The sequence below is a fragment of the Stenella coeruleoalba genome (assembly GCF_951394435.1).
Source record: "Stenella coeruleoalba genome assembly, chromosome: 2".
Taxonomy (NCBI): domain Eukaryota; kingdom Metazoa; phylum Chordata; class Mammalia; order Artiodactyla; family Delphinidae; genus Stenella; species Stenella coeruleoalba.
Window position 1 is genome coordinate 92,677,025 of NC_137147.1, and position 21,448 is coordinate 92,698,472.

Consider the following 21,448-nt stretch of genomic DNA (forward strand, 5'->3'; position numbering starts at 1 on the left):
TCAGTTCCTGATATTAGTAAAGGGACTGTTTCCATTTGCTCTGTCTAGGGTACCACATCTGCTTCTGTCTTAGAACTGTTTTTTGTTTTATTTTATTTAGCTTAACGTCTCCAGTGCATTTTAAGTATGTGAAGTGTTAAATTTAGTAACTATATATTTTCTGGGTTTTACCCTTTAAATCAGGAAGTGACAGGATGTAATGTGACCAGCCTTCTTCAGAAACTTACATTTTTCACTTGTTTTACACTAAGATTTAGATAAAACTTGTTAATTTAGCAAGCTCACTAGTAGAAAACACATTACATTATTGTTTACTCATTGAAAAAATTAGTTTATGAACAATTTTTTCAGGGTTATTTGAAAAGGGGGAGAAGGCAAATATATTGAAAATATTAGTATAGCAAAGTCTAGATACAGTTAGAATATTTTTAAATATCCATGGCAATCATGATAATTAATGCTAAATATTATTAGTAGTGAACCATTTTGTTTGGGAAATCATGAGAATTGCTTGAATTTGTGTGTTCAGGAGTAGGAAAGTTCTACTAAGTAAACCTAAGAAGCAAATGTTTTTAGTTGTATAAGAATTGGACTTTTTTTTTTCTGCCAATTGTCAATACTATTGAAAATTGGAAAAAAATTATACTTACTCCAACTGTGTTCCTTTAAGAGCACAGAGAGAGGTAATTTTTTTTTTTTTAATTTATTTATTTTTGCTGCGTTGCGTCTTCGTCTCTGTGCGAGGGCTTTCTCCAGTTGTGGCAAGTGGGGGCCACTCTTCATCGCGGTGCGCGGGCCTCTCACCGTTGTGGCCTCTCCTGTTGCGGAGCACAGGCTCCAGATGCGCAGGCTCAGTAGTTGTGGCTCACGGGCCCAGTTGCTCCATGGCACGCGGGATCCCCCCAGACCAGGGCTCGAATCCGTGTCCCCTGCATTAGCAGGCAGACTCTCAACCACTGCGCCACCAGGGAAGCCCCGAGAGAGGTAATTATTGACAAGAAACCTCATTAATATTAGGGGAGTGTCTTCTGGGAGTTTGTATCAGACATGCCCAAACATGATTTTTTCAGCATTTCAGCAGTGTTAAGCTAGGCTTTTAAATGAGTTCATGTCAAAAAATTAATAAAACAAGTTATATAAAGCAACCATACTCCAATAAAAATTAATTTTAAAAAAAGTCATAGTGTTTTTCGGTTTTACTTTGTATTTTGTTTTTATCAGAGAAATATTACAGTAATGGCTAATTTTGTTTTCTCTTAAAAAAGTATTGCATCAGAAGTCAGGACATTGTGATAATGGAAGTGATTACAGTTTCCACTGTAATTTTTAGTTGATATAATATTGAACAAACTATATACTTGTATTAAAAAATTACATAATGAATGGCCCTTTTATATATTTTATCTCTAATCTAGAAGAATAAAATCAAATAAAACATGATCTACTTTTAGGCTAGATAGACAGACATAGGATAACTGTTATCAACAGATCTATCTTATCAGCTCTTCGTAACTGCCTCTCAAACAGCCAGAGATGGATATTTCTGGCCTCCTGGCCTTTCTTTTTATAACTTCTGATTACAGTATCATTTGTGATAAACTGTGTTAGTAGGCTCTATTTGCAAAGTCATAGTGATAAGTTGCGGCAAGTTAGATCCACTAGTCAGTTAGCTGAGTCTCACTGCACTACTGTCATGTTAAACCAGGCTTGATTTGGAATTATCTCTGATTGCAGGATCTAATGAGTGACCCCTTAGGGAAGTGATTTATTTTTTTCAATTCATTATGCTTGTTAATAAATTATGTGCTAAATCTTTTGTGTATGTATGTGTGTGTTTTAACGTAGATCATACTATTGATTTATTTTCTACCATTTGATTTTTAGTTACTCAGGGTTTCCTCAAGTGTAAAACTTGTTTTATGTCTAAAGTGATTTGACTCCAGTTGGGAGGTAGGTAGGTATTATAAAATACAGGTGGAAGGAAACATCTCAGTTTAAAACAAGTAAAACAAAACAAATTCTATGCTGTGGATCAATACAGAATTTGCTTTACTGCTTCTGAGACTAAAAGAAAAAACTAAGTAACATATTTACAGTAGGAAAATATATTTTGCTTCTAACATATATGGTTTGCTTTTTGGCACTTACTAAAAAACAATAAGAATAGTATTTACACTTCGTAAAGGTGCCTTACAAATAAGAAAATTATTACCTACCGGCTTTTTTTTTTTTAACGTACTAATAGTATGAAAAAATATTTTTGAAACAATTGGAGAATAAGTTGTACACTTTTGTAGGTTTAAAGTTTTAAGAAATATTTCATTCAGTCATAATATTTTTATCTAAACTTTTGTTTATATGAACACCATAATTTTGTGTTTTTAGCATTAGTGCTATGTACAGTGGCTAGTACTAACAGTGTAAGATGGTTTTCCTATAATTTTAGGACTACTTTCATTCAATACTTGGACCTGCAAACATCAAAAAAGCTATTGAAGAAGCTGAGAGACTCTCTGAAAGCCTTAAACTCAGGTACAGACACTATTATGAAATCTTTAAAAGAATGTAAATTTAGAAGATTAAAATTATGTTTAGAATTTGTCCATTTATATATGACCATGCATATAAATCCCAATTCCTAAGAAGAAGTCTTATATTCATGTGTTACCATTAATGTTCTTTACTGAAAATTTTTAAATGTTTAGACTAATACATTGTTAAGATAAGCATTGGTCTATTAGATTATAGCTCAGGTCCAGTTTTTTCTAAGTTTCTGACAGGATTCTTCAGAAAAACATAATATTCTCATATGCTTCATGTCATAATGTGCTACTGGACACTGGACTTGTGGGAATGAAGTATTTAATGTTAGTTTTGACTTGCCTGGTTGCAGAAGTAACATATTTTTAAAAAAAATCTAACTCTAGTATTTGTCATGACTGACTTACCAGGCTTATAAAATAATTAGAAATTAAAAACAGTATGTTTCAATTTTTAGTCATTAGTCACTCTTTAAATAACAAAATTAAAAGGAAACTATTTTTACTCCACTAGTTTTTTTAAACTTGGATCAGTTAACTGCTATAGTTACACAGGTTTTCCCCTGCTATCTGAAAGTAAAGTGTTCCTATGAAACTTTACCTAAGCCAAAATGGCGTAAGGCAAAGAAGCAACTACCTCAGGACACGTCTTGCTACAAGATGCACAAAATAAATCAAGATAAAGCACAGATGCTCACAGACACAGTTCAAAGCTATGGCAGCTTGATGCTGAGATGCTTGTGTAATTCCTGGGGAAGGAGCTTGGCGGTGCCACTCTCTGATCAGGGTGTGGCTACTTCTCTAACAGCTGGCTGCAAAACAACTGCTAAACGCTATTTTCATTTTTCACCTTTTTTCCATAAGTGAATATCCTCTTCAGATTTCTTTCGGTTAGTAAAAACAAGTACTAATGTAGGTCTTTTGTAAAAGCGAAGTGGCATAAAGAAAACGTCTGAAAAGCAGAGATACCTGTATGTATCATAGCCTTTACTTTGAAATTATCTTTTTCAACTAGTGTGTTCCTTGATCCTTTCCACAGTTACTAATCTTGGGGCTGGAATATGTTAAGGTGGATGAAGTCATTTAGAATTACTATTCTCTTTTTCCTTTAGCCAGTTAATCAACTAAGTAGAATAGAATTTCTCCTAATCTTTGGGTTACCCATTATTAACTGTTCTCTCTTAGATTGCCTAATTTTTCCCTAATCATTCTACTGCTAGCAATAATCATGTTCTTTACTCCTCTATCTTTGGGGCTTTAGGTTCTTTCACTTATTTATTGTCTGTACTTTTTTGTATTTTGAGCTATTTTATAAGTAAATCGGGCTTTATAGTTAATTTTAGGATTTTAGGATTGTTGAAATTAGTGGGAGAGAAAGAGCAAAAAAGAATATTGAACAACTTCAACTTGAGACCATAGAGTTTCTTTTCAAGATTTTTGAGCAATTTGAAATAAATCTACAGAGGACAAATTTGTGAGTTGTGATTTATAATGGAACACTGGCAGAGTTGAATTTCAACTGGAGGGAGAAAGAATGCAGCCATAAAATACCTCGTGGCAGGATATTAACTTTATACAACTGGAAATCCTTTACTTTCCACCATCATGCCAATAAAAGACATGCTGACTTCTTTTTTCAACTAGATATGAAGAAGCTGAAGTTCGGAAAAAACTTGAAGAAAAGGACAGACAGGAGAAAGAGCAGCTGCAGAAACAGAAAAGGCAGGAAACAGGAAGAGAGGATGGTGGCACATCAGCTAAAAGTTCTTTGGAAAATGTATTGGATGCCAAAGACAAAGCCCACAAGGTATTTCAGATTTATTCTGCTAGGTAAAAAGACTGGTTCTTTTTGTCAGATGATTTGCTTAAGAAGAGTTGAGATGCCACTATATCATTCTTTTGGGCAAAAAGGATAAAATTTAATGTGTTTTTATTAGAAATTGAATTAATTATTCTAGCTTTAGTTGATTCCAGGTTTTTCTTGAAACTTCTAAAGAAATATGTTGTGTGTATTTGTTAGTTTTTAGCAGTCACTATAGACTGGAGCAGTGGAAAGAGCATTTGGGCTGTGATTCAGTATATCTGAGTTCTGGTCCCATATCAAGTCTTGCTTAACTGTTTTGGGACTCAGTTTGGCCAATTAAGATCTTGAAATAGATGATCTTTAAGGTCTCTCCTTTCTAATAAATGTAATTTACATTAGGGAAAGATTTGGTACACTATTTATTTGGTGTGAAACTTTTTTTCTATTTCTGGCGTCTCATTCTCTCCCCTTTGCTTTTTACTCCTTTCTCTGCCTGTTTCCCCTTCCTCTTTCTCTCCCTCTTGTTCCATGTGTTCAGCGACTACTTGTAGTCTTTTCAGCTACATAATTTGTTTGCCAGAAACTGTTAATGACTCAACCTGTACCTGCTAGCTGTCACTGTATCTCCCTCCCTTCACCTCCTCAGAAACTATTCTTTCTAAAATATAATTTCTTGTGCACTGTTGAAATTCATGGAAAGTTTTCCAATTTAATTTTTCTTAAGCATTTTGTAGCTTTCAACTATCACTTGTATGTGGGTTATCACTGATTTCATTAAGTAGTAGTTGAATTGCTTGTGACATTGGGCTAGGCACTATGTAGAAGGAAGTGAAGAAATCGGTCTTTTGATTTTAGGAGCTCATAATGTAAGATTAATAGTACTGCCTTAGAGACATGTTCATTTATAGGTCAAATGGCTGATATAAAAAAATACCAAGATTCCAAAGAACTGTATGAAAGGGACTTTGCAAATTCTTCATTTTGTTGCTTTTCCAACAGCAGGGCCAACTACCTTTCATTACCTTTTTTTTTGTTTCGCGTTTTTTTGTTTTGTTTTGTTTTTGCGGTACACGGGCCTCTCACTGTTGTGGCCTCTCCCGTTGCAGAGCACAGGCTCCGGACGCGCAGGCTCAGCGGCCATGGCTCACGGGCCTAGCTGCTCCGCGGCATGTGGGATCTTCCTAGACTGGGGCACGAACCCGTGCCCCCTGCATCGGCAGGCGAACTCCCAACCACTGCGCCACCAGGGAAGCCCTTGTTTAGCTTTTTTATGTTGAAAAGAGAATACAGTTAAATCCTGTCACCCAGCTTCAGTAATCAACTAACATTTGCCATGTTTTTTTATCTGCACCTCTCACGTCTTCAGTCAAATTCCAGACAACATATCATTTTACCCCTAAATATTTCAGTATGCATCTCAAAGAAAGGAGCATTTTTTTAAGCTTTTTTTTTTTTAAATTTTATTTTTGGCTGCATTGGGTCTTTGTTGCTGTGTGTGGGCTTTCTCTAGTTGCAGCTCTAGTTGCTACTCTTCGTTGTGGTGTGCGTGCTTCTCATTGCAGTGGCTTCTCTTGTTGCGGAGCATGGGCTCTAGGTGCACGGGCTTCAGTAGTTGCGGCTTGCGGGCTCTAGAGCGCAGGCTTAGTAGGTATGGCACGCGGGCTTAGTTGCTCCGCAGCATGTGGGATCTTCCCGGACAAGGGCTCGAACCTGTGTCCCCTGCATTGGCAGGCAGATTCTTAACCACTGTGCCACCAGGGAAGTCCAAAAGGAACATTTTATTAATAACCGCAGTGCTATTTTCCCACCTCACAAAATTAACAATAATTCCCTGATATAATCTAAAGCCCAGTCTATTCAGATATTTTACCCACTTGCTCATAATGATTTTTCAGAGTCAGTATGTTTGAATCAGGATCCAAACAGGGTCCACTCATTGTCTTTTGGTTGCAATTTCTCTTAAGTCTCTCTAGCATTCTCTGATTGAGTTTCCTTCTCATTTTTCATTTCCTGCATTTGGCTTTTTATTACTGGATCAGTTCTATAAAATCAGCCACATTGTAGGTTTGTCTGATTACTTCCTCCTTATGTCACTTAACTTGTTCTTCTGTCTCCTGTATTTCCTGTAGGCTGGAAGTTCAATCTAAAAGCTTAATTAGATTGAGGTTCAGTTTTTGTTTTTTGGCCAGAATGCTTCATAGGTGATACTGTGTACTGCATACTGTATCATATTAGGAGGCACATAATATACACTTCTTTTCTTTTTTACTTTTAGTGATGTAGAAATTGATCGGTAGGTTCTAGTGGGGTCCTTAGTTTTCCCATCTATGAAATGAGTTAGTACCTTAGAGAATTATCGCATGTTATCTTGGTTAGGAAATGCAAATTTATAAAACTTTGTATCACTTCATTTTCCTTTAATTCTGTAATGGAGGACACTGAAGGGATTGACCAGAATTTTTATTTCATTATAAGAAGTGCTCTCTTGTTAAGTTAAATACTAAATTTCTCTAATAATCTGTGCTTTGAAATCATATTTGGTCTTTCACTGGAGAAAATGACATATGATTGTGATATGCTACTAGTTAATTTTAGTTATCAGAGTAATCTGTTAATGCCATTACTGTTCATCTGTATTTTTATAAAATGCCAGTACTCTGCACATTTCTTTTCCTAGAAGGCTTTCAGTTTCAAAGAAGTATTAAAGTTGAACTTTTTCTTTCTATAAAAATGTGTGTTTCTATTAAAGTTGAAACTTTTTTTTCTTATGAAATAGATAAATGGTGAAAAGAGTGAAAAAAATGAGACTACAGAGAAAGGTAAGTGTGCACAGAAAGAGGGAGTTCTTTTAGGCTATTTTTGAGATCTCTTAATCAGAATAAGCTTCAGATTTTACACAGTGAGATTCTTAGCATTGTGTTTAGTTTATGAGCTTTATCATTTTTCCTAACCTGTACAATAATATGAAAATATATTATATTCTGTATTTACATGTCATGGGGAATATTTATGGTAATGTGCATTTGAAAACATGAAAACCACAGTTGGTACTTGTCATTGCTTTTTTTCAAGATATAGTTTAGCATAGTGGTTAAGAGCATGGACGCTCAGAAGTCAGACTTCCTAGGTTTGAATACAGGCTCCTCTGAGTTTGCATGTCATCTTGAGCTTATTACTTCACCTTTCTACTTTAGTTTCGCCATCTGTAAGGTGGGAATAATAATCGCATCTATTTCATAGTGTTATTGTGAGAATTGACTGAGTTAATATATGTGACACTCTTACAACACAGTAAACTGCATATAAGTAGCTGTTAGTACTTATGACTTTAAGTGGAAAACTTAAAATATTTAAAGGCTTTTTCACTCCCCTCAAAAAAAATCTAAACCAGTAATTTGGATGTTATCCGTAGGTGGTGTTGATGCTCCAGTAACAAGTACGTGACCTAAACAACAAGACTTATTAGGCAATTGTCTAAGTTTTCCTCTCTCAGAAAAGGTTTAATTTAAACATTAATTGTATGTAACACTAAAATTATCTATTTAAAATGTTTCCATACAACAATTAAAAAAATAAAACTGTGAGTGTAGTAAGGTACCTTCCTAAAAGCTGTTATCAATTCATTCTTAGTTGTTTTTTTTTATATATACATTTATTTATTTTATTTATTTATTTTTGGCTGCTTTGGTTCTTCGTTGCTGTGTGCGGCTTTCTCTAGTTGCAGTGAGCAGGGGCTGCTCTTTGTTGCAGCGTGCGGGCTTCCCATTGTGGTGGCTTCTGTTGTTGCGGAGCAGGGTCTTTAGGCACACGGGCTTCAGTAGATGTGGCACGTGGGCTCAGTAGTTGTGGCTTGCAGGCTCTAGAGCGCAGGCTCAGTAGTTATGGCGCACGGGCTTAGTTGCTTCGCGGTATGTGGGATCTTCCCGGGCCAGGGTTCGAACCCGTGTCCCCTGCATTGACAGGCGGATTCTTAACCACTGTGCCACCAGGGAAGCCCTAAGATTAGTTTTTATCCACATGTTCCTTTGTATCTCACCCTGCTTAGGTGTTGCATGTCTTGGTGGTTTGTTCTCCGCTTTAGATTGTTTTGTTATCAGAATGATCTTGATGGTTAGAAAGGGAAGTAAGATGGTTATTAGCAACTGGGTATTTTAGCTTAGGAGATGGTGTGACTGTGTTCTTCGTACAGCTTACTGCTGAAATAGTTCTTTCCATATTTAAGCTTCCTTTTAGTGCTTTTTAATCTTTCACTTCAGGTGGTAGAACCTGGAAGAGGAAAATAGCAACATAGGGAATATTTATTTTGGCTAAATATTAAAGGGCTAGATATTAAACATTTTAGGCTTGGGGGGCCCTGTTGTCCTTTCATGGAAGCAGCCATAGACCATATGTAAACAAATGAGTGTAGCTGTGTTCCAGTGAAAATAACTGGCCATAGTTTACCAACCCCAGATGTGGAACACAGATAACAAACTTTTGGCTTATTATTCTAGGAAACCTATAAGTTTTTCAGATAGCCCCCATAAGACCCCATGGAGACTTTAAAAAAAGAATTTAGAGCCTTTCAAGAACTTTTGAACCACAGGTATTTCTTCTGGTTGACATTTCTCAAATAGCTTGATTTTTAAAAATAGAATATTTTCATGAGACACCCATACTAATTTATTTTATACAGCAGCAGAGCCCACACCAGATGTAGTTGTAACATCACCAGCAAGTTTTGGTATTTAAGTCTTTATAAACAAAGCATTGAACTAGTTTTTTGATAAATGTCAAAAACATAAATTGTATTTAAAATTAGTTTAAAAGATAATAAATAATATGACAGAATAACAAGTATATGACACTTCTAGGAAAAGCTATGCTTGTCCTGTATTTAGTGATATAATAGCACACGGAACTAGGTGTTTCTTGTCACTTATATTGTCTCTCTCGATTCCAAGGAGCAATCACAGCAAAGGAGCTTTACACAATGAGGATGGATAAAAACATCAGCTTGATTATAATGGATGCTCGAAGAATGCAGGATTATCTGGATTCCCATATTTCAAATTCTCTCAGTGTTCCTGAAGAAGCCATCAGTCCAGGGTGGGTCGCTGTATATTTAGATAAAATGGTAAACTGTGGACAGTAGTAAATATTACTACTTAGCATCCAAGCTAAATGTGATAAAAGTAGTCTTTTCTTTTCCTGTGGACCTTTTCATTCTTTACTCCTTAGTGGCACACCTTACCCTTTCTGAAGGGTACTGTAAAGGACATTCCAGTTTGGCTGTTTTTTCTTATCTGTGGCATTTGGAGTCTTACTAGAAGAGAAATGAAACTCCCTTGTGTGTCCTCTTTCCCCAGGTGTTTGTTGACTAATTTCTCCTGCTATTTTTTATTTGAATTGCTTCCTATTTTGAAATTCCCCGTACTATTATCTGTGGTAAAAGATTACACAAATACTTTTTCGAAGAAGAAGCAGGATAGCTAAGTGATTAAGAAAAAATACAGGCTCTAAAATCAGACTATATTTAGACTATATAACTCCGTCTCTCATTAGCTACATTACTTCTAGCTAGTGGCCTAACCTCTCTAAGCCCATGTTTCCATCTGTGAAATGGGAATAATGATAGTACCTATCTCAGAAGTTTTGAGAAGTTTAAATGACAAATTTTATTTATGCACACAGATAACACAGTGCCTGGCATTAGTAAGACTTACTAAAAAAATACCTTTTTCTTTCTTTTTTGATAAGAAGGCCTTTAACCTATTAAATAATTTAAAGTTACTTGCATGAATATATGGTATATTAAAAACTATCATAATAGCGATAGGGCTAAAACTCCAGTCCAGGGCTATTTTCAACTATTATGAGTGTTATAAAAATTATATAACCTCTCTAGGTCTTAGTTTATGGGACTGGATTAGTTAAAATCTATGGCCTATTCCAGTACTAACTTACGCAACCTTAAAAAGATACATTTTTAAAGTTAAGTAATAAAATTTGCATAGTTTTTAGCATATTGCCGAGGCTTATGAATGTTCGACCTGAAGAATAAAGTGCTTTGTAAGTATGCTATTTAAAAATGAGATTAGAAAGGAAAACAAAAAATTAAAAAAAGAAAGACAAGAAATTTTTTTTAAATAAAATAAAAATTTTAAAAGGAAAAAAAATGCGATGAGGGTGCATAGTCTAATCAAGTAGGTATGAATATATTTCTGGGATTTGAAAAGAGAAAGTTATGATTAATCTTTGATGATCTAATCTTTACTGACAGAAAGCTGGTGACTTTTATTAACTGTTTCCCAAAATGTGAGAATTTGACTAATGTGAAACTCAAGATGAGTTTAGGTTGAAGATTGAAGATGAATTGCCAAGAAATATGAAAAGATGAAATACCAAGAAAATTATTACCTTTTAATTTCTGTTTCAGTCCTTCTGAATTAGTTAAAAGAAATTTCAATTTGGTGCTAGCATTCCTTTTTAGTATTTGATAATATCCCTTTCTTACCAGAGAGCAGGCCTCAGAGCTCACTGTAGGCAACAGTATCTTCAGCTAGCTGATGGTGAATACTATATTACTAGTTTTTCATTGTCTGTTTTAAAATTTTAATACAGCATAATATACACACAAAATCACTCGTATCCTCAGTATTTAGCCCAGTCAGTTTTCAAAAACTGAATGCATCCATTTACCTAGCATCTGGACCAAGAAACAGAACATTACCATCATTGCAGAAGCCTCTCTTATGCCACCTGTCAGTGGCTACACTTATCCCCACCCACCCAAGGGAACCACCAACAGAATAGATTTGTTTTTGTAGTTTATATAAACGGAACCATACAGTCTAAAGTCTTTTATGTCTGGCTTCTTGTACACAACCTTATGTTATGAGAGTCATGTATATTATTGTGTGTAGTTGTAATTTATTGATTCTCATTGCTATATGGTGATCTGTTATGTGAACATAGCATAATTTACTGATCTGTTTTATTTACTTTTAGGATTATCCTTTATTTATTGGATATGATGCTATTTTCCATGTATATAGGAATATAAATTTTCCTGTTAAAACAAATTTAAGTAAAGGATCACTTTCAGTTAAATAATTAAATTAAAACGTTACACAGTAGACAAGGTAGAGCAGAGTTGCAGCAGCTTGTGAAGGGGTTACATGAAAGACTGAAGTTTGGGGAGTACTGACTGATATTATTGTTTCCCAAACTAGTATTCTGCAGAATACTAATGTTGAGTTTTTAGACAGAGTGATTTAGGCAAGTATATCCGTAGTGTCAGAAATTGTCCTTAAGAATATCATGTTTCAATTTTTCTCATTCTTTGTTGACCAAGCATCCGTCTAATCTCTACATATCAAGTGAGACTTATTACGAAACAGTATTTATTTTATTTTTTACGGTACGCGGGCCTCTCACTGTTGTGGCCTCTCCCGTTGCGGAGCACAGGCTCCGGACGCACAGGCTCAGCGGCCATGGCTCACGGACCCAGCCGCTCCACGGCATGTGGGATCTTCCTGGACTGGGGCACGAACTCGTGTCCCCTGCATCGGCAGGCGGACTCTGAACCACTGTGCCACCAGGGAAGCCCCGGCAATAAATCTTAAAATGTGTATCTGCTGTTGATAAGTGCTATGGAGATGGTTATGTCAAGTGTGTATGTTGGGGTGAGCATTGAAATTTTTAATCCATGAAGCCTTCATGGAGAAGTTATTCCTGGGCTAATCTTGAGATAAGGGAAATGAGTGATGCAGTTATCTGAGGGAAGAGGGTTCCTGACAGAGGGGACAGTAGGAGCAGAGGTAATTAGGCAGGTGCATACCTGCATAAACCAGGAATTACAAGGGAGCCAAGGGTGGAGTGGAGAAAGGGGGAGTAAGTTAGTAACTAGTGATGAGGAAGTTGAAGTAATAGGACTGGAGAGAGGGGCCATGCATCGGGCCATGGGAAGGCCTTTAGGTAAGAACTTAAGCTTTTGTGTGAGTGAAGGAGAACGTGAACAGCATGCTTTAGTGTAGAGTTGGTATTGTTCACAGGTGATGATGTAGAAGGCAGCACAGCACAACAGCTGAGAGCATAGACGTGAGCCAGGTTGCCTGAATTTGAATTCTGGCTCCACTTGGCAACTGTAACCTTGGGTAGGTTACTTAACCTCTTTGGGCCTGTTTCCTCATCTGTAAAATGAGGATAATAATGCCTGTTTTATAGGAGTGTAGTGAGGATCTAGTGAGAGTCAATGAGAATAAAACATTTAGAATAGCACCTGGCACATAGTAAATGCTGTATGTGTTTGTTAATAAGCATTTTGTTATTTGGTTAACGATTAATTATCTCTATAGGTATAAGAGAACTGAAATATAAACAGTGTTACCCACGTGCTCCCACCACCACCATTTATTTATATTTGGCTGAGACATACTGAGATGACTTCCTGTGTTTTCATTTTTGGCCCTTTTTTTTTTTTACATAAAGGGTCAACTGAGTCTATTTATTTCAGTCTTTAATAATTACTAAAATATATTCCAATATTATGCAGTGGTAAAGGTGTTAAACACTTTAGGCTATATACTATCTTAACATACAGTCTGACCTTAGAAAGGAAGCTGTCTTAATGTTTGCTATGGTATGGGGAAATTTCCTGGCAGTCCAGTGGTTAGGACTTCAAGCTGTCACTGATGAGGGCCCTGGTTCGATCCCTGTTCGGGGAACTAAAATCCCATAAGCCCCGCAGCATGGCCAAAAACAAAAACAAAAACAACAAACAAAAAAAACGTTTGCTATGGTATGATAAAGACTGAAGAACAAAACTCAGTGTCTTATATTAGTATGTTAGGACCTCTCATCTACTTTTGCCCCAATACAAATGTTAATACATTTCAGAGTCACTGCTAGTTGGATTGAAGCACACCTCCCAGATGATTCTAAAGACACGTGGAAGAAGAGAGGGAATGTGGATTATGTGGTACTTCTTGACTGGTTTAGTACTGCAAAAGATTTACAACTTGGAACAACTCTGCGGAGTCTGAAAGATGCACTTTTCAAGGTTAGCAAGTTTCCTTGTTAGTTTACTGTAATTGCAAGCCTTCTCTGGTTGTTAGAAAGGTATGTCGACTAGTTGATTATCTTAAGGACATGAAGATCCGACATGCTTTGGTTGTAGACTTTTAAAAAATTCAGATTTAAAAGACCAGTTTTGACTCACCCAATAACAATAAACTGATCTTTATAAAGTAGGATATTCGAATTTTCCGAAACATAAATTGTCTGGAAAAAAGTGTTATTTTTTGTTATGAAACATAAAGGCAAAGAAAAAGCCACTAAGGAAAAAGAGATTGATAGATTTGACTTAATAAAATAAAAACTTAGGTGTGCAAAAAAATACCAGATTTGAAGGCAGAAGACAAAAAAAAATATTTGCAACAAATATGGCAGTGATTTAGAACACCTGAAATCTGAAGAGCTTTTGCAAATAAATAAGAAAATTACTTAAGATAAAATGTTGAAATAAGCAGTGGACACAGATAGACGTGAACAGAAGAAGATATGCAAGTGACAAAAACATAAAAATGTCAACTTGACTAGTAATCAGAGAAATGCAGATTGAAACAGTAAATGCCACTTTCATGATCAAATTAACAAAGATAAAAAATAATACTCGGTTTAATTCGTTAAATTATTAAACAATAATAGCACTGAATGCTGGTGAGCATGGGTAAGTATAAAACTCAGTCTTCTGGTAGGAGGGTCAATTGATGGAACATTGCCCTCCAGGAGAGTAATCTTAAAAGCCTTGAAACAAATCATGCTTCAAAGTAAGGAATCTAGAAATATACCCAGATACAGGTCAACATGTGAGATTGCCAATATTCAACTACAGTTAAGTCCCCTACGTACGAACGAGTTCCGTTCCAAGAGCGTGTTCGTAAGTCCAATTTGTTTGTAAGTCCAACAAAGTTGGCCTAGGTACCCAACTAATACAATTGGCTATATAGTACTGTACTGTATTAGGTTTATAATACTTTTCACACAAGTATTACATAAAAAACAAACACAAAAAAATAAAACATTTTTAATCTTACAGTACAGTACCTTGAAAAGTACAGTAGTATAACACAACAGCTGGCATACAGGGGCTGGCATCGAGTGAACAGGCAAGAAGAGTTACTGACTGGAGCAGGGAGAGGAGGTGGGAGATGGGAGAGCAGAAGAATCGTCAGCAATAGGAGACGGAGGGCAAGATGCAAGTTCACTCATTCCTGACTTTGATGGAATGCACATTTATATCTTTGAAAGTTCGCAACTTGAAGGTTCGTGTGTAGGGGATTTGACCTAAAAAAGTGGCAGCTTCATAAAGTTACCTGAAAGTTTAGTGTATGATAAAGATGACATAACAGATCAGTGAGGAAAAGATGGATTGAAATAACTGGTTTGAGGACAGCTGGCTAATCAGCAAGTAAAAGAAAGGGGATCCCTACCTTATTTCTTAGACCACACTAGATTCCAAATGGGTAAAAGGTATAAATATGTTGATTCAAACAATGAACTACTAGGAAAAAGCATTGATAAGTTTTTTTTTGTTTTATTTTTAAATTTATTTATTTATTTATTTATTTTTGGCTGTGTTGGGTCTTCATTTCTGTGCAAGGGTTTTCTCTAGTTGTGGCAAGTGGGGGGCCACTCTTCATCGCGGTGCGCGGGCCTCTCACTATCGCAGCCTCTCTCGCTGTGGAGCACAGGCTCCAGACGCGCAGGCTCAGTACTTGTGGCTCATGGGCCTAGTTGCTCCGCGGCATGTGGGATCTTCCCAGACCAGAGCTCGAACCCGTGTCCCCTGCATTAGCAGGCAGATTCTCAACCACTGCACCACCAGGGAAGCCCCTGATAAGTGTTTTTATTACCTTGATCCTGAACCAAGAGGCTAATATTTTTGACGGTGTTAAAAACACCACAAATAAAGTAAAAAGTCAATTAAGGGAAAATATTTGTAACAAATATGACAAAGACCTATTTTCTTTAATATTCAGAGTACATTCACTGTTTACCAAGAAAATAGCAAATTCTATAGAAAAATGAGCAAAAGACGAGATTAGTTAAGCCATAGACTATAAAGGGTTAATAAACATGAAAATATGTTCAGCTTCACAAATAAGTACTAATGAAAACAACCTGGGCTTCCCTGGAGGCACAGTGGTTAAGAATCTGCCTGCCAACGTAGGGGACACAGGTTCAAGCCCTGGTCTGGGAAGATCACACATGCCGCAGAGCAACTAAGCCCATGCGCCACAACTACTGAGCCTGTGCTCTACAGCCCACGAGCCACAACTACTGAGCCCACGTGCCACAACTACTGAATCCCACGCACCTAGAGCCTGTGCTCCACAACAAGAGAAGCCACCGCAATGAGAAGCCCGCGCACCGCAACGAAGAGTAGCCCCCGCTCGCCGCAACTAGAGAAGAGCCGGCACACAGCAATGAAGATCCAACACAGCCAAAATAAATAAATTAATTAATAAAATAAAATAAAATAACCCACTTTATGTCCACCAGTTTGATAAAAATTATAAAGACTTATAATGGGCATTCTCATACACTGTTGGTAAATGTGTAAATTGGTATTGTCTTTTTGAAGGGCAGTTTGGTGGCATCTACCAAACTTGTAAGCCAACAGTTCTCCTAGGAAATTATTGTACAGAATACACAAACATATTTTTAAAAGATCATTTCAGAGATTAGCAATATACATTAAAAGCCTTAAAATGTTCATGACCCTTGGCTTAGCAGCTCCACTTGTGGGGATTTTCCCTAATGGAGTTGATTGGGTATGTACATGTATGAGGATCTTTAGTTTTTATCTCACCATTGTTTATAATTAAATAGGAAAAATAATAATTGTTCAAATGATTGATTCAGTTTTGGCGTGTGTGTGTGTATGTCTGTATAAAATACAATATTTGTTCATTACAGATGATGAGACAGTTCTTTATTAATAACAGATGCTCATATAAGAGAAAAGCAGCATAAGTTTCATTGTTTTCTAAAAATAAAATTTAAAAAGAAGTATGTCTATGTAGAAAACTAAAAATAAACTCTAAAATGTTAAAGTGGTATCTCTGGGTGATGAGGTTATAGAAGATTTTTATTGTATTTTAAGTTGTTTTCCTATTTTTCTTCTAAGATCATGGATTACTCGTGTGGTTTTAAAAACCTGATCTATCCATTTGTTTCACTTAATGCTGAATTTTGAATTCAGCTCTCTTTTTTTTAATCATTTAGAAGATGAATCTTTTAAGAGCAATTTTAATATTCAGTTTTGTTGTGTTTTTAGCTGTCAAGAGGCTGCCTCCATGTTAAACATACTATTTCCTTATTTTATAGTGGGAAAGTAAAACTGTCCTGCACAATGAGCCTTTGGTTTTAGAAGGAGGCTATGAAAATTGGCTCCTTTGTTATCCACAGTATACAACAAATGCTAAAGTCACTCCACCCCCACGAGGCAAGAATGAAGAGGTGTCTGTCTCATGTATGTATGTGAAAATTTTTGTTTAAAATTGCTTCGGTAAAATAAACTTTATTTATGTTCTCAGGGTAATGTTTTTGGTTGTGTGTGCATTTGTCCTGTCAGATAGCAGTTTGCTTTTAGGCATAAAAATACAAGATGTCCCCATCCTGGAAGTTAATGTTTATTAATTCTTTAAGGCTGTTGTGGCTGTCACCTCTTAGTTTACATTTAACTATCACATATAACATGCATGAGATATGAAGTACTGTTTATGGGGTTTGCTTTTCTTTTAAAAATATTTTTATTCTTTTGGGGATTTTAGTGGATTTTACTTACCCCTCACTGGAAGAATCAGTTCCTTCTAAACCTACTGCCCAGATGACACCTCCTACAGAAGTCAATGAAAACACAGAATTGATAAACAATCAAGATGAGAGAGTGGGACCACTGAATATATCAACTCCAGTTGAACCAATTGCTGCTTCTAAATCTGATGTTTCACCCATAATTCAGCCAGTGCCTATTATAAAGAATGTTCCACAGGTATGTTCTTGATTTTCTTTTAACTTTTGTCTCTTTATTTTAATATTATATTAAATATATAGTATAGAAATATGTATCTAGCATATATATGCCTTCAGTATTTTAGAAAGAAAAATATTGAGAAATATCTATATGCTTTGGTACCTTTTTTGCTATAAAAAATTTTCATTGTAATTGTCTTACTGCCACAGCAATATTAGAATAACTAATTGGAAGGATTTTAAACCCAGCTGGGTCCATTTAGTACAGGCAGTACTAATGAAAGACAGTATTAGCACAGTGAAGTTGAACAACACTTTCAGGTGTTTTTTATTATAATTTAATTCATAGTATTTTCCCAAATAATTTGGCTTATAGATGATAGGTATGTGATGTCAATATTTTGGTTTTGAAATAGTATTTTAGTTCCATTTCCTTAGAATTTGACACATAAATAACAGGCATTTTTTATCAATAATTATTTAAAAGAGTTTAAATAAAAGATGTTACAATAGGGGGCTTTCCTGGTGGCACAGTGATTAAGAATCTGCCTGCCAGTGCAGGGGACACGGGTTCGAGCCCTGGTCCAGGAAGATCCCACATGTCACGGAGCAACTAAGCCTGTGTACCACAACTGCTGAGCCTGTGCTCTAGAGCCCGCGAGCCACAACTACTCAGCCCGCGTGCCACAACTACTGAAGCCCGCGTGCCGAGAGCCTGTGCTCCCAACAAGAGAAGCCATCACAATGAGAAGCCCGCGCACCGCAACGAAGAGTAGTCCCCACTCACCGCAACTAGAGAAAGCGCGCGCGCAGCAACGAAGACCCAACGCAGCCAAAAATAAAATAAATAAATTTATTTTTTAAAAAAAGATGTTACAATAAAAAACTTGTAGCATCTTTCTCTTCATTAGATTTTACTTAAAGGAAGGTTAACTGATTCTTTCCTGTGTGTTTTCCAACAAGATTTTTTAGCATTTACTTTTAATTTTTTTTCCTCAGGTATATTTAAATAGTATTTCACATTTGAAGTGGATGACATCTGGTTTGTGGAGCAGAAAATTAGTCATTTTTTTGTTGTAAAATGAAGTGGTTCATTTCTTCATTTTTTATGGCCTGCTTTTAATATTTCTGATTAAATCTTAAGACTAAATAGTATTTGAATAAATTATTCTTAAAATGGAAATTTAAGAAATTTTAAAAAGGGCTTCCCTGGTGGCGCAGTGGTTGAGAGTCTGCCTGCCGATGCAGGGGACACGGGTTCGTGCCCTGGTCCGGGAAGATCCCACATGCCGTGGAGCGGCTAGGCCCGTGAGCCATGGCCGCTGAGCCTGCGCATCGGAAACCTGTGCTCTGCAACGGGAGAGGCCACAACAGTGAGAGGCCCACGTAACGCCCAAAAAAAAAAAAAAAAGAAATTTTAAAAAGAGCTTATGATATTGCACTTCCTTTCAACTTAATCAACATGTTATTTGCACCCTAATCCCTTCGTGACTTTCCGAGATATGTACAATTTATCAAACACATTTTGAGGATTTCCTATATGAAACAAAATATGAAGGTTTACAAATATGGGTCATCCATGGATTCTGTCTGATGTTTAGGAGAGACATGGACAAAATCAACCATAGCATAATGCAGAATATCCTAACTGTTTTTAATAGTCACTAGAGCACACAGCAAAGAGAGAAATTCTGACTGAGAGTGGGTATCATCAGGGGGTCTTCATGGAGGAGGTAGTATTTTTATCTGAGTTTTAAGGATTGAATAGGATTTGAGAAACAAGTGGAAAATTGTATGACTGAAGGCACAAAGCATGTTCTGGGGTCAGTGAGTAGTTTTGACATGCTTGGGCACAGCTCTCAGTTGGAGACAGGTGAGTGTGATAGTAGATAAGATTGGAAAAGTGGACAGAAGTCATCAGGAGAGACTTGGATCTCTTGGAATTTTATCCTGTAGGCGAAAGGAAAGCATTTAAAAGAATTTTAAACTTGAAAGTAACAAGATCATAGCTATGCCTTTAATATGAGTGGAAAATGGATTGTTGCCAAAATATGGATGAAAACATTTATTTTGGTTCTTGTTCACCTTTTATTAACCTCATTCTCATAGTGGTCCTTCCACTTCATTCTCAAATAAATTTAGAAAAGGGGGCGGGGAATAGTTTCATTTTTACTGAAGAGGCAAAAAGAGAAGTAAGGAGCAAAGGAATGATTCCTTCTTCCTATGGTAGTGTTTCTAATGGAAAAACATAGTTCATTTTGTAAGAACACTACACAGGTTGTTACTGGCAGATATTCTCATTTTTGTTTCAGTAAACTTCATTCTCAAGAAATGATGTTAGGGTCACTTTTAACAATTTTGTATGGTTAGTATGTTGTTAAATTGAGATAATTACTCAGTTTGTCTTTAGTATCTTATCTCTTATGAAAGTTGTTATGGAATATTTTATTCATTTGCCCTGCAACATTTATTTACTAAGTGTCAGGCACAATCTCTACCCTCCTGGAGCTTATGTGCTCAGAGGGAGGAAAGATTTTAAACAGACAATTATAGTTATTTAATCAGAATCCCAGTAAATACTATGAGGGAAAAGAATAGGGTATTATGAGGGCATATATCAGGGGACTTGGCTAGTCTTAGGGATCAGGGAAGTGTTTAAGGAAGAGATATTTAAGCCAAGATCTAATGTTGTGGTGGGGATTATCTAGATGAATAGCTGGTATAAAGACCTGAGTTGGGAAGGAGCATGGCATCTTTGAGGAATTAAGTGGAGGGAGGTAAGTATGGCTGGTGTAACAAGTAGTATGAGATAAGACTGGGAGATAGGCAGAAGTGAGACCACACAGGCATGGCAAGGATTTTAGATGTAATCTAAGTACAGTGAGTGGCTATTTAAAATAAGGTTTTAAGTAGGTGGTTGGATTTGTGCTTTAAAATGATTACTCTGGTAACAGTGTGGAGAAATAAATTTTCTGGTTTGAGCAACTATTTGCATAGTGGTCACACCCATGTGTTTGTGGGGCGAAATCATGAATTCTGTTTTGTCCGTTTTAGGTTTGTGGTATATGTGAGACACTCACATGAAGATATTGAGTAGGCAGTTGGTTATGTAGAAATGGAACATTAGGTATGCCCAGGTCTGGGTTTTATGTTTTAGAGTGAACTCTTCATGTACAGAACATATCAGTGTATTGAAAGTGTGGAATCAAGAGGACGTAAGTGCCAAGTGCCTTCTGAGAAATCTTGACATTGGATAATTTACAAGTAGATGTTTTAGTAGATGTTGTCTCCACACAGTGATGGTTCTTTTATCACAACTTGATATCAAGAACTGAGGTTACCATGTTCCTGGATTTTGACAAAAGTATGTTTTTCTCTGTTTTTGTTGATATAGATTGATCGTACTAAAAAACCGGCAGTCAAATTGCCTGAAGATCATAGAATAAAATCTGAAATTACAGATCATGAGCAACAGTCTCCTCAGAATGGAAAAGTTGTTCCTGATCGGTCCACAAAACCGGTATTTCCCCTTCCAACTGCCATGTTAACAGATGAAGAAAAAGCTCGTATTCATGCAGAAACTGCTCTTCTAATGGAGAAAAACAAACAAGAAAAAGAACTTAGAGAAAGGCAGCAAGAGGAACAGAAAGAGAAACTGAGGAAAGAAGAAGAAGAACAAAAAGACAGGAAGAAACAAGAAGCTGAAGAAAATGAAATCACAGAGAAGGAACAAAAAGCAAAAGAACAAATGGAAAAGAAAGAAAGTGAACAGGCCAAGAAAGAAGATAAAGAAACCTCAGCAAAGAAGGGCAGAGAAATAACAGGAGTAAAAAGACAAAGTAAAAGTGAACATGAAACTACTGATGCCAAGAAATCTGTGGAAGATAGGGGGAAAAGGTGTCCAACCCCAGAAGTGCAGAAAAAGTCAACAGGAGATGTGCCCCATGCCTCTGTGGCAGGAGATTCCAGTTCAGGCAAGGTAAGCAGAAACAAACAGTACAAGTTGCCAACTAAGTGTAATAAAATGTATATAAATAAATAATAAAATGTATATAAAAAGATGACACCAGTAGCATTCCAT

The 21,448-nt window shown here is 36.4% G+C and overlaps 1 protein-coding gene across 5 annotated transcripts in view; it reads left to right on the forward strand.

Moving 5' to 3' along the window:
• Positions 1-21,448, forward strand: part of USP8 (ubiquitin specific peptidase 8) — a 98,766-nt gene that overhangs the window by 58,336 nt on the left and 18,982 nt on the right. For all 5 annotated transcript variants that reach the window (XM_079912618.1, XM_079912617.1, XM_079912616.1 and 2 more), the window contains 8 exons: positions 2,447-2,532; positions 4,185-4,347; positions 7,121-7,163; positions 9,288-9,432; positions 13,225-13,387; positions 16,720-16,864; positions 17,166-17,386; positions 20,762-21,346. In XM_079912618.1, the coding sequence (XP_079768744.1) occupies positions 2,447-2,532; positions 4,185-4,347; positions 7,121-7,163; positions 9,288-9,432; positions 13,225-13,387; positions 16,720-16,864; positions 17,166-17,386; positions 20,762-21,346 (1,551 nt within the window). The remainder of the gene's footprint in view (positions 1-2,446; positions 2,533-4,184; positions 4,348-7,120; positions 7,164-9,287; positions 9,433-13,224; positions 13,388-16,719; positions 16,865-17,165; positions 17,387-20,761; positions 21,347-21,448) is intronic.